Raw genomic sequence first — 14,202 nt, 5'->3', positions numbered from 1 at the left:
GGTATATGCTCTGACAACATCTAACAACTTATCGATGGTATTGGAATTTTGCCATCGAATGATCGAATGCAGTGTTTGCAACCCCGTTCGTGATAAATGTTAAAAGGTTATTCCATTTCATATAAATTATTTGATATATAAAATTCATGTTTGCCCACTTTGAATTATTATTCAGCTGTCTTTTATATTTTCAAAATTTCAAGGATATGTATTTGGAAGTCAGAGGTCGACATGCCTGAATTCAGATGTCAGTAGCAACCAGACGCTTACTGCTCTAATTGCGCTTGAATTCCGCACGTATGGATTAAGTTATAAAGGAAAAAACTGTAAGTATTTTTGTTAATAACATTTTGTTTCAAGGTAAACATAGCTAGGAGGCAAAGATACCCATTTACCTACCTACTTTTTGTCTTTTACTGTAAATGCAAACGAGAAAAATTGAAAAAATGTGGGATGACACCATTTTAATACTTTCACTTAAGTATTTTTGGTGCGAATCGTTATCCCTGTTATATTTATACAATTATACAACACTCACGATGTGGAATGCTGGGTCAAATTGCAACATAACTTTGCCTACATAGACATAGTATCTGTATATTGTGGGATATTTTTAACTGGGGTATTTTGTACTGCAGTACTGTGTTTCATCTTCTCACTCCATACAAGATATATAGTGTACTGTAGATAAGCAGTTACTAATACCACAATCTGTCGGGTTTTACATAATAATTGCATGTTTTTTCTTTTTTTATTATTGATAATCCAAATTTTTTTGGTTTTTAACAGTTGTAAATAATGGATCCTGATGAGCGGTTGCGTTGGTTAGAGACAAGAATCACATCTTCGCTGAAACCAAGAGCAGATGATCTAAGAAAATTGTTTTCTCGTGATGAATCTCGAGCCGCGTTGCTTGAATTTTTTTCAAACAATGATGCACACAGGTTAATTGTTATAATTTTGGTAGTTTTATTAAATTTTTCCTCATAATAAGCATACTTTATTTTATCTATAAACATGAAAAGCAAATTATAAACGGAGAAAATAAAACATACTTGAAGTGCTTAGAACGACATGAATATTATCATAATATCGACTAAAACGTACACACAAAAATGTAAAAATCAAGTTTTGTATATCCAGTCTTATCTATAAAGAGAGCAGTCCAAGCTCAATTTTATTTGAACTTACTTCATGCTTGCTTGCAGTAATTCTCTCAAAAATCTTCCATTCTTGCATCCCAGTTGTACATTTCTGGTCCCCCAGTTAAAAATTGACTATTTCTGTTATCTGCTGTTTGGTTTTTGATGTCACTAAGTCTGTGATTCACTTTTTGAACACATATCTTTAGCTAAAAGTAGCCACATCTGCACCCGGCGGCAGACGGAACTGGTTACACTTCAAATATATTTTAGAAATAGTTGTGTCAACTAACATTTGAAACCTTTTCCAGACTTTTTGTCCACACTGTAAGTGAAGAAGGGAGTGTTGGAGGTTCTTTAAAGGTTTCACTCTCAGCTCCTGTTGAGGTGAGCTTGGCTAATAAAAAAATTAGGTTGAATGGGATCAATGTGTTGAAGTACAGTGGTCAGTGGGAAATAATACTCTTTTGGTTGATTATTAAATTTTTTTAAGGTGAAAGAGAAATGCATCTGTTTTCTGAAAACTGGTCTTGCGTCTCAACTCCATTCAGGAAATTTAGATGACAGTATAACATGTATGGATTGGTCTGATCCATTGACACATGGAGAAATGCTGTTGAGGTAAAATGATTTTGCAATTTTTTTTCCATTTTTTTAATACTTTCAGGGCATTTTATACACTTAATACTATTTTTTAGAGACTTTAATTAGACTAAATATATAAACTATATTATTTTATCACTATTATTTATTATTGATACTTAATTAAATACAATCTTGAATACTATTTTTTATTTGCATTATTTAGAGAAGTTTATCTTCCTCTGCTGTGCACGGACTCAGATTTGGCTTCTCAACCAAACGATGATGGTTCCGTAATAACTCCCGATAAAATGATGGATGTTTTACATAGACTGTTGGGAAATATTGAAATAACAAGAGGAATATCAGAAGGAATGGTGAGAATTATAATATCCTTATTACAATGTTTCCCTAAAATTTATCATGATTGTCATTTGAAGCCTCTGGCTCACATGACCTCTTTATAGCTGGAAAACTTAGTTGACTTATTGCTTACCTATTTTATAAAAAAGTACCATTTCATTACAAATACGAGTTGAGTTTGAATAAGGGAATTTAATTAATGATGTTGTGTCAGCTGTCAGGTATTTTGAACTAAAAATAAAATCACTGTTATAGAAATAAATAAATTTTTGCAAAAATTTGAAATATGAATGCTTGGATGAATGTTCTTCCATGCTTTCTAATAACATTGCCATCATTCTAAGTTCACTATTTTACGTACTGAAATATTACTATTATGAGTATTGAGTGTTTTGTATATTGATTGAAATTCAATAAAAACGTTTTTTATTTTGTGCTGATAAGGGGATAATTATCATATATATATGGTTCTCCCTTCAACTAGGTTTGTTTGCCCCTCCCATCAATCGAGGTTTTAGCAGAAGCAGCTGCATTTCAACACAGACAACCTGCTGTTGTTCATGTACTTGAATCAGCAGTTATCGGTTGGATAAAGCAAATAAGAAATGTACTCAGGCACGATCCACTTTCTTCAACAAGGTATATTTATCACTTTGAATGAATTGTTTGTTAGTTACAAAATACTTTAGTCATATTGAGAATAGGAACAATCAGTTTTTTACAATTCACACGAACTAAAGGAATGCAAATATGACTTTGGTGCAGACCGCTGACACTATTATACAGAAAGTAGTTTGAAAAAATGACATTTCATTCGGATATCGAAATTTTTACTGTGGCCAGGTGGTAAACTCTAGTTCAAAGTAAACATGATTAGCTATTGCTTTCTGGAATACCATGTGCTGTTATTTTAAGGTGTTGGTAAAAGATAAAATAAAAAGTTAAATCTCATTAATAAATATTGCAGAGCACTAAGCAGAGAAGCAAAAAAGCCAGTTCGACCCCATCATGAGGTTGCAATGTGGGAAAAGCATATCCAACACATGACTTCAATATTAGAACAATTAGAAGGTAACTAAAAAGTTTCTTAAAAGTTAAGCATTAACTAGTCTAATAGTTTGCTAATCTTTTCACCAAATGCGTTGATAATCTTCTGAGTAAGCATTTATGAAAAAAAATAATAATCGTTTCAAATATAGTGATTGTAAAACTCCAATTTCCATTTTTTTTCATAGCATTGTTTAAAACAGTGCTCCGCAACCGGTGTGCCGCGGCGCACCGGTGTGCCGCGAGACGATGCCAGGTGTGCCGCACAGGAATTGCAACTTTTCTCTTCTTTTTACAAATTATTTTTTTTTATCTCTGGTTAATTTTGCGTTAGTCTACCACTCTACTCTACTAACGTAAAGTTAACCTGCTTTTACGTTAGCTTGAGCGACACCAATTCAAAATCCTGTCACCCCCTACTGTGCATTTGTGACGTAACAAGGAGTAGGCCTATATGACAAGCATGTATATTGTAAAGCCTATTATCGAGGCTAAAACATAGCACGTGTAGTAATCGAATATAAATGAGGTGTGAGTTTGCAGAATCAGTGCCCAGTGGTCTTTGATTAAAAAAGTCAAGGAACGTTAAAGTTTTGCAAAATGGATACATTTTTAAAAAGAACAGCTGATACTGAGCAACATATTGTACCTAGCACAAGCAACGTTGGAAAAAAAACTTGTCAAAAGGAAATACAGGAAGAATTACGTCAAATATGGATTTTCTTGCTGTGGTAACGGAGATACTCCAAAACCAGTCTGGGTTATTTGGGGGGAACAACTTTCAAATGAAGCAATGTTTCCGAGTAAACTTATGCGCCACTTAAATACGAAACTTACCGTTCATGCACGCAAAAATATAAATTATTTCCAGCGGTTGTTAAGTCAAAATAAGAAGCAAGAGTGCTCTGTGAAGTCGTCTTTTACAGTCTCCGAAAAAGCATTAGAAGCTAGTTATCATGTTACAAAATTGATTGCGCGTCACGTAATGATCCTAATATAGAGCGATTGTGCTCATTAAAACAACCACAAATCTCTCATTGTTATATGAACGTAAAACAAAGTTACACCTTGTATTTTTCATTTGTTGTGGTGTGCCGTCAAATTTGGCAAATTTTATAAGTGTGCCGCGAGTTAAAAAAGGTTGCGGAGCACTGGTTTAGAATGCAGTTGCCAATTAAATTTGACATACCGGTATTTAATTCAGTTTAATATTTCCAATGTATTTAATTATTTTACAGCTCCTGTTGCCACGGATATTCTTATGAATTTGACCCATGCTAATAGTTCATATGCTCAGTCATTTGGTGCAGTTCGTGTTGAAGTGGAAATGGCATTAGAAACAGCAAGATCCCGACTAAGATGTTTCACAACTGTATTGCCTTGGATTCAAGATATGTATAGGACATCTTCACTTGATCGCATGCTCAAAGGTTTGTTATTGCCCACTATGCAAGATGAAGTTTCAAGTTTTATTCTGTATAATTAGTACTAAATCTGTGCTGATGTGCGGAGAATATTTACCGGTACTATTATTTGATGATTGTTTTTTCATTCATTTATGAAGTTACAAAGCTTTTCATTTACTTTTTTGATTTTGGTTGTGAAAAATCGTGTTGTTAAAATTAGGAAGTCAAGTAATAAAAGAATGTAGAAAATATATTTTGCTGGAATGGACGGCTATTTGTGAATTAGCAAGTTTCACATTTTTGTGACTGGTAAATTGTTCTTGGTATACTTTTTGCGTCTGAATTCAAAATTTTGTGTGTATTAGTATACCGTACATATTTACTTCTTATCAATGACTATGCTTTTGTTTTTAGTTTTTCCCCCTCTTTTGCACACTGTTCTTCTGATTTGGAAAAATTCAGATTATTATCACAATGTCAGTGTGTTTGCTCATATGCTGCAAATGTTGTCAAATGAGGTACAAATAGGTTTATATATGTTCCAATTTATATCCAATTCTAATGGCTCAAAACTAAATTGATTAATTATTGATATGAATTATTTTTTTTTAATTTTCTAATTTTTTTTATAGGTTCTGTAATTATAAACAGTTTTGTATTGATACTATGCTTAGTATAAAACTTCTCAAACTTAAAAATTCTATTCACCATGGACTAAAAAAAGTCAGAAAAGTAGATTATAATACTATTGAAAAATTTTCAGCATTCACAATATCGAAAATAAATAAAATTTCCGGAATTAGTTCTCAGTTAATTAAAATGTATTAGTTAGATTTAGATACATTTTCGATATATACTGAATTAAGAAAATTCTGAAAAATGATGTACACCATTAATTTGATATAAACTTTCCCAACGTCAATTCACTAGTTTATTTATTCTTACTTTGTATGAATCACCACCTATTAACATTTTTGTGTTCAAGGTTGTTGCCAGAGCAAGATCTTTAGTTGGTGATAACCCATTCGAAGATACATCACGCTCATATACTGCATTGAAGGATGCACTGAGATTGTGTGCTGCATTCAGAGGAACTTATTTGGATTTCAAGGTAAGATGGAAGTAATATTGGATGAAATCTTAATACTTGAACTTCTCTAACATCAATAATAATTGTGTTTATAAGGAAACTGCAAATGAGATCAATCAGAAGAAACTTGAATCTAATGTTACAAGTATGACAAGGCTGAGACCTAAGGATCATAATGTATTGTTTCGTGCTAAAATGTATGGACCAACTGGATTTCAGCAGTTACCAGGAGATCCACAGGTGGATGGTAAGTTGTTAGTAATAAATATCATGAATATTGGATATATTATGATACTTTCTTGTAAATGTTTTGAGGGATAATGTCTTCAACAACTCTGATACTAAAGGAATTCTGTGGTTATTAGCCATTAGCATGTTTATTTTGTGCTTGATGGCAGATAAATACCTTATTTATGCATATTATGGGAAAAAATTCAAACACCCAGGGAAGCAGTCAAATACTTAACATAAGGCTGATAACCTGTGATAGAGAACTTGTTATAATCTGAAATTTGCCATGTCTCATATTTTATTGGTTTTAAAATCCGTAATTATATTGTTAGTTAGAACAAATCTATGATTTAACTATGGGAAGAAGATACATTATAGCTAATCTCACAAAATAGAAACAATACTAAATGGATGCTAATTAATACGATAACTGATATTAAATGGCATGCTAATCATACCAATGGTGTGTTTATTATGTGCCTTTTCTACTGATATACTCAGTGCATATCCTAATCAAATTTAATATTTTAGGCTCAGAAGAACATTGGGAAGATTCTGCATGGCCTCCAAGAAACACTGCATGTTTCGGTGGTTTAAGCAGATTTGTGGAACGATGTAATGATCTTTTGGATTTAGTTGAAACGACTCGACATTTCAACACTTTAGAAGAGGCAGCGAGAGTTGGAGGAGCAGGATCTCGAGCATTGGATGCTCTTGTGAATGATATTCATGAGGTAGATTTTGTTATATTTGAGGTTTTTAAAATCGAAGAATGAGTTTAGTTAATTATTCTAAATGCTTTAGATTTATTCAATTTGAAAAAGTACCACAAACTATTAAAATATTGAAGCAGATTGAGTCTGAATTGACTTCTGTTGAGCTCTATGGGATATTTTTATACCTTATGTTCCATATATTGTGATTTATTCCACTTAATAGCATGCAACATTGTTAACATTCTCAATCCTGTACTGATATTGGCAATAATTATTAATAAGTAACTCCAGATAGTTGCAATATTCCATTTGTAATTACGCCCGATCAAGTCCAAATTATGTCTATGGAATAGTAGTAATATATTCATTCAATACAATCTTATTTTCTTCTGATGTTTTATTTCCAGGTGTTCATGAAAACAATCAGAGAATTCACAAAGAAAAATCAAGATGTTTTGACCATCGATGACAAACAACATTTTGAGAAAGCATTTTTCCACTACAGATCTGTTATCAAGACTTTGGAACGTAGATTAGCAGGAGTTTTGAGAAAATCCCTAAGCATATGCCCTAATCCTATGTCACATTTGAGGTAATCTTTGGGCATTTAATTGTAAATGAAAGGTTCGACCTAATTTTCATGAAGATATATATACTTTTATTTTAATAACATACACAGTTATTGTACACCCCTGTACAGCCACTGATATCTCACAATATGTAATTACGGTGGCTACTATTATTTGAAAGGATTTGAAAGTTTCGTTCCAGCAGTACCTACCCTTAAACTCGAGATGTGTAATCTGCAATGACAACTCAGTTGAGTGTAACGCTTTAACCGCTACGCCATTGCACTGCACACATTTGCTACATTATTCAAGAACATGTATAGCTATTGGTAAAGTTTGACAGACCATCAATGCAGAGAATACTCATTTTTCAGGATTTTACATAACTTTCATTTTTAATTATTGTGAGAAGCAGTCATTGTTTTAAATTCAGTACATTCGTATGTCTACGTATCTTATGTGAAGATGTGTTTCAAGCATCTCATAAATTGACCAATTGCTGTTTTGCCATTTATCACGAAAATAAACAGAATTTAAGCTCTAATAAGCTCTTGATTTGATTACCAACCTATTCAATGCTAAATACAAATTCAAAACTATTTTCTAGGTCAGTGTTTGAGCCATTTACAGTAACATAACTCACTACCAGTAAATGCCCCATTTACCAATGTAAATTTTACCAAAGATAATAATCTAAGATATTTTTTCAAGGTCATTATATCTTCATTATAGGGTTCTTGAAGTTTTTGAAGGAATCAGTGCGAGAGAGCTTCTGCAGAAAGATCTTGCACCAGAAAATGCACAGTTGGTGACAGAGTTAATTGATGAGTTTAAATCTGTCAAAAAATTGTTTCAAACAAATGTTAAAGATGTTCCGAAACATGCAAATATGCCACCTACTGTCAGCAAATTGTACTGGGTAAGAGTTCAAGCAATTTTTGATGGTTAATAACGTTTTTGAGATGTACTTATTTACTTATCCTGTTTTTAAAATGACAAAATTACATCTTTTATTAAGAGGGTTTTTTATGCCAAAATCATGACTGGAATAAATAATGGTCAAAATGTTAAAAAAATTTTTCTATAAATCCTGATATTATCAAAAAATAAAAATAAAATGATAGCAATATATTATAGTGAAATAATTCTTTCAGGGCACCTTACTTTTCACTTTTAATTTTATTCAGGAATCAGTCTCCTTTATTTCTGAATGAGTCTCTGTAACCTTGCCTTGAGCGAAATTCACTAGAATTGAAATTTTTCGCTCATATTTTATGTGTTTATAGATAAGAGCCTTGAAAGAGCGTATCGGCATACCAATGGGAAAATTGAGGGCTGTTTGTCCACATGCAATAGAAAGTGATAAAGGATGGTTGTTACGAGATGCATTCACAGAAGCAATGAATGAATTAGAAAAATATGAAACCAAATTACTTGCATCCTGGAGTCGTAGTATTGACACAGAAATAAGGTAAAGAGATGAGCTTACTTTACTTTTGAGTGACCCTGCTTTGAAAATTTTTTATTAAAAAAATTATCTATGTAGCCTATCCTACCACATGAAAAAGAGAATTTGGCAATTATTTCATTTGTTCAACTGTGCATTCATTCAACGTAATATTTTGATGAAGTTTGTAATTATCAGTGCATATTTGCTGGAAAAAATCGACGATCTATTCTAATGAATAGTAAGTAATTGGCAGATTGATAAAAGCATTATTAAATTTGATCATTGTGTGCAAAAGTTCATTGCTTAAATGTTGTTTGTGATTGCTAGTGAGATATTTCTAATACAATAAAAATATATGACAAAGAGTATTCTGAAAGCAGTTGATAGATTCTGATGATTTACTTAAACTAATAATAATAAGAGATTGTTCGAAAAAGTGTTTAGGCTTAGAGTTTCGAACCTTTTTACTCTTTCATGCTCTTGAGTTCATCATCTTTTGCTATCTTAAAAATTGTAGGCCTATCTCACTTTCTGTCAGTTAGACCCTTTCTAGTGAAGTATAAAATTTTTAAACCAAGGAGGCCAAGAAAATGTCCCCACTATATTTCCATTGTTTTTATAAAGCCTATTTATGTAAAATGCCCTTGAACTCAACTTCACAGGTTTTCAACAAAAAATATAATTTTGTTATTAGGGATAAATTGAAAAATTTTGTTCTTGCCCCTGAAGAAGAAAGGATATTGGAAACAGAAAAGTCTGACAACTTGAATGACGGTGAAAATATCAACAACAACAATGAATCTACGGAACCATCGAGTCCAAGGGAACGAGCAACTGCAATCAAAGTCAATCTTGATCAGAAATTGCTTGTTATGTTGAGGGATATCAAATACCTGAGACAACCACCATATGAGGTTGGTAGTGGCCTTGAATTTTGATTTGAAAAAATGGGGCTTGCTTCAACAATGTTCTTGTTTGCGATGTTTTACAGTTTTAGTGATTTTAGGGTTATATTGCACTCTAGATTATAAAATTTGAAGCCAATCATAATTGGAAAAATGATTGAAATAAAATTTCTAAATGTAAAATTGAGAAACTTGGGAAAATTGGAAACGGGTGTTATAAACCTATAACTGAAACAAAAAGTCCAAATCAAGTCTTTAACCAAGAATTTCAAATCAGTTCCCTCAAAGGATAACTTTAAATCAAAATACTATGTTGTCAAACAGCCAAATACGTCAGCGAAGTCAAATGTTGAGATTGTTTAAGGGGTTTTTACACCCTTTAAGACAAGTAACCACGTTGATTTATGTTATATGTTCCCATATCTAGTGCGATGTAATTGACATCGTCTTCTTGCTTAAATTGTATAAATTTATTTTGATTTAATTTTACATGCAATATCATATTCTCACTGTTTCTTACCCATGGTTGTCTAAATTAAAAATATTCTATGAATTTGTATGATTTTTTTCAGGTTCCAATTCCAGCTTCAGTGCGAGCACTGTTGAGAACAGTTGACAGCAGTATATTACACAGGCAAGCAACAAGACTTCATACTGTTGTATCCAAGTATAATCACATTATCAAGAGTCTTAAACAACATGAATTACTTTTGTTTGAAGGAAAAATGAGGAGGGTATGTAGTTATGGTGCTTTTTTAAAATATCTCATACTCTCAGTCAGTATATATGTTTCAGACTGCTTTTTTGCTTGTCAAGAAATTGTTCAATGGTTTTGGCGCACCTACTGATATTGCTACTGATTCTATCTTTACACTGCAATGTGGAAAAATTTGTGTATTTATGTTCCATTTTTAGTGTTTTGAATTATATTTTATTGCTCCACCTTACTTAACCTCAAAAAAATTCTGCTTCATTCACTTTTTGATCTCTCTTTATTTTTTTTTATTAAAGAACACATAATCGGATATACAGGTAATCATTTTTATATGTCAGTTTTCAGGAAAACGTGTTAGATGTTTGTAGCTTTTTTTTTATCTTCGTAATATTTAATAAGGGTTATTTTATATAAATGATTGCTGCACTTTCAAATAATAAAATTGGTTCTATATAGGTTGACGAACTTATTTTGGAAGGAAAAGAAGTAGTTACGTGGTGTTCATCAGATTTAGAAGATTATTTGGAAAAAGTAACTGCAGTGATAAGTGAAGACGTTCATCGTAGTTTGACAAGAGTTCATAATAACTGGGCAAGAGTTGAAGAACTTGCTCAATCTTGGTCAGAAGGTGTGTACAGCAGAATACTCATGCGAATATTGATATATAGGCTTCTCCTGTAATAGAATCTGGCATTCCATGAACATAGGCAACACTTCGAAATTAATGTTTGAATTCAAGTTTCAGATAGTGATAGGCCAAGGATGGTTGTTTAAATTTTTTTTAAGTATTTAACAGCCATTTACATCAAGGAGAATAAACTTTTTAATCGGTAAGTATATTGATAGGTATTTGTCTGTCTGTCTGTATGTCTGTCTGTCTGTTAGATGCACGTGATATCTCATGAAAGCGAGATTGAATCTGCTCCAGATTTTGCATGTGCATTCATCATATCTCGGATCAGAAGCCTATTGATTTTGGGCGAATTATGTCGTATAATTAGCGAGTTATTAATTAATTAGTGATGGGACACAAGATGTCACTATGGAGTGAGAGCGCTGTTTTGGGGATCCCCTAACTTTCGATCGATAAGTCTTCAGTCTCTGACCGATATTCTCGTTTCATCATTGTTGAATATTATTACTGGTATCTGCAATAATTTTTTCTAGGTGAACTGGGAATTTTTACAAGTCACAAGACAAGAAATCTTTCTCATAGTTTAAAAGAATTATTGACATTACAAGAAGAAATGGATCAACAATACAAGAATAAACTGGTTCCAGCTGGTTCTGATATTCATTCATTGCTTCAAGATTCTTTCGAGGTAATTTTATATCTTTCATCTACCATCTCCATAATACATCATAAAGTAATGTTTTGTTCATGAAATGTGTTTTCACACTTCAGGCGATTGAAATGAGTGCTGCATCCCCTGCCTGGCAGCTATATACAGCACAGATGGATGCAGTTGTGTTGATTGCATTAAAGAATAGTATCTTGACGAGTCTGGATGCAATGTATACAATCACTGCGGCAGCTACAGATGAGAGTTTGATGATTCAACCTCTGGTAGGAAATATAATTGTCTGTCATATGACATATAGTCGATGTTTTAGATTTGGAAAATTTTTTCAATGAATTTCTGTTTAGGTAATCTAATATATGTCATATTTCCTAAAATAATTATTCACAATTAAACACTTATATTAATTAGTTGTATTTCTTTATCTTTCGTCTTTTTGTATCCATTTCCCTCATGTATGTTAAGTATAATGAGAGTATTTTATGAATGAAGACTCAAATTTGTCAAATTCAAAAATGCTCTTTTGAATTTTGAGATGGCTGTCGGCTGTTAAATCATGACATGAAACAATAATGTAAATATAAATGTAATATTTTTGAAAATTTGTTATTTGAGGAATTGAAAAGTCAAAATATATCTGACTTTGTTACATTTTCAAAACATCTTTTTATAATTAATCTTTATATTTCTTCAGGAACCAATTCTGACTATTCGACTTGAATTGGTTGAACAAACAGTTTCTTTTTCACCACCTATGGATAGATCAGCATCTGTTGATAATGTTGAAGATGCAATTGGAACTTGGTTGAATAATTATCTGAAACGAGCAAGTCTAGTCAACAGATTAACTGTAAGTGCTAACTAAAGCAGGCATGAGAACTTGAAATGGTTAAATCTATTAGTTTACTAGTAATTTTAAGAGTCGTTGTTTTATAACTTGATTGTATCCAGTGGCTTTTCTTCCTAGTAAAACTGTATGTTCATCTTGTTCTCTTTATTTTGTTGGAATTTTTTTGTACTGGCTAAAAATAAGAAACTTCAAAAATGACCATGAACTGGACTATAAGTACCTTCCACTGTCAATTATATACAAGAGTTTTTTAAAAAAAAAAGCAGTTTACTTTTGCGATTATTACATATATACATTATCAACATACGTCCCGATATCGTTTCAACTAAATCTATTTGCAGGATCCATCCAGTACATATTCAGATTTTTTGAGCAATGATGAAGATGTTTGGGAAATATTAAATGAAATACAGACTGTTGTAATGGAGAATGCAGCTGAATGCAAAGAACTACTTTCCATATTTGACAACTACAGGTTGGTTTGTGTTTTCAAGAATCTTTGTTGAAATTAAATTGGTGAAATTCGTGCTCAGATTATGTGTTTTGTCCATACAAGCTCGTTAGAATTTTTTAATATCGCAATAGTTATTATATTTGAAATCTGTGCTAATATTTTTGTGCAGGCATTCACATTTACAACATTTATTTTTAATTACATTATTCTAACTTTCAGATTTTTATGGGTTCAAGATGTACAGCTTTCATTTCAAGACTTTTTGAATGGGCGACCATCACCTAATCCTCTACGAGCATCAAAACAATCTCATCTGAAAACTCACAAAACAATTAGTCAAATAACAAGTGGAACCGGTCAGAGGTAGTAAATACTTAATACTTTACTATCTCACAAAAATTTTAAAATATGCCACGATTATGAATTTGATCATTATATTATCTTTCATCATGACTTTGTAATTTTGCCTTTGAAGTTCACAAGTTGCAACTCAATGTTACAGATTCCGACAGTCTTGTGATTCCAACTCATGCAAATTCCATCCCATATTTAGGGCATGGTAAATTGTCTATGAATTGGATAGGAGAAATAGGTACCTCTTTGTAGATATTGGTTGTTTTCCCATTCTCCATATCATTAGAAATACAAAAGTACTATTTAAGTGCCTAAATTGGAATTATGGGCATCCACTAAAAAGTTATCATTTCGGTCCACTTTTTTAGGTCCTAACTGCTGTATGTAAGTACCAGTATCCATCTAAACTTCTTCATTCAGCAATACTTGTATAAAGCACTGATAAAGCAATTAACAAAATTAAAAATTCATTTAGTGATCATTTGTAACGATTTTGGATATGTGATATAAAAGATTTAATTTACTGTCTTTAATTTATACAGATCAACATGTCTCTATTTACTCCCTTTATATTACAGATCCAGATATTCTGTCAACAGCCCGGACGCAGTTACTGAAGCAGAAAGAGCGTTCCTTACTCCTCATCGAACTAATGCAGGTACAAGAACAGGATCCATGGCATTAGGTCAACAAAGTACAGGAGGAAAACAAATGGCTTTTGCAAGTACTTCAGATGCTGGAATGGAATCGACAATACCTGGCCTTGCGGAATTTGATGAAGAGATTGGCATTTATAAATCAGCAAGAGATAATATCTCGTCTTTACCTGATTTTCGTATCGTGGGATGGCTGAACATCAATTTTCAGCCTATTAAACAGGTACTTTATTTAAGCATTTTCATTTTTCAAAATGCTTAATATGTAATGGTAAGTATTTAGATGAGGAGAAGATAGGACTATCCTATTTATCCCCAGAGAGAAGAAAGCTGGCTGTATTACTTGGTAAACCTCAGCCTCTTGTTCAGTT

The 14,202-nt window shown here is 32.2% G+C and overlaps 1 protein-coding gene across 1 annotated transcript in view; it reads left to right on the top strand.

Annotated features, from left to right (window-relative positions):
- Positions 1-234: 234 nt before the first annotated feature.
- LOC120325946 (dynein beta chain, ciliary-like) overlaps positions 235-14,202 on the top strand; it is an 87,687-nt gene continuing 73,719 nt past the window's right edge. Inside the window, exons 1-24 of the mRNA XM_078111380.1 lie at positions 235-326; positions 790-944; positions 1,454-1,529; positions 1,636-1,763; positions 1,951-2,101; positions 2,572-2,726; positions 3,055-3,158; positions 4,373-4,564; positions 4,955-5,058; positions 5,526-5,651; positions 5,727-5,877; positions 6,393-6,595; positions 6,985-7,169; positions 7,879-8,065; positions 8,433-8,617; positions 9,291-9,510; positions 10,074-10,235; positions 10,673-10,844; positions 11,384-11,538; positions 11,622-11,783; positions 12,212-12,367; positions 12,709-12,842; positions 13,041-13,184; positions 13,754-14,054. Of these exons, the coding sequence (XP_077967506.1) occupies positions 799-944; positions 1,454-1,529; positions 1,636-1,763; positions 1,951-2,101; positions 2,572-2,726; positions 3,055-3,158; positions 4,373-4,564; positions 4,955-5,058; positions 5,526-5,651; positions 5,727-5,877; positions 6,393-6,595; positions 6,985-7,169; positions 7,879-8,065; positions 8,433-8,617; positions 9,291-9,510; positions 10,074-10,235; positions 10,673-10,844; positions 11,384-11,538; positions 11,622-11,783; positions 12,212-12,367; positions 12,709-12,842; positions 13,041-13,184; positions 13,754-14,054 (3,699 nt within the window). The 5' untranslated portion in view covers positions 235-326; positions 790-798. The remainder of the gene's footprint in view (positions 327-789; positions 945-1,453; positions 1,530-1,635; positions 1,764-1,950; positions 2,102-2,571; positions 2,727-3,054; positions 3,159-4,372; positions 4,565-4,954; positions 5,059-5,525; positions 5,652-5,726; positions 5,878-6,392; positions 6,596-6,984; positions 7,170-7,878; positions 8,066-8,432; positions 8,618-9,290; positions 9,511-10,073; positions 10,236-10,672; positions 10,845-11,383; positions 11,539-11,621; positions 11,784-12,211; positions 12,368-12,708; positions 12,843-13,040; positions 13,185-13,753; positions 14,055-14,202) is intronic.

The sequence above is a fragment of the Styela clava genome, chromosome 4 (genome assembly GCF_964204865.1).
Source record: "Styela clava chromosome 4, kaStyClav1.hap1.2, whole genome shotgun sequence".
NCBI classification, from domain to species: domain Eukaryota; kingdom Metazoa; phylum Chordata; class Ascidiacea; order Stolidobranchia; family Styelidae; genus Styela; species Styela clava.
This window is presented reverse-complemented; position numbering and strand designations above follow the sequence as displayed.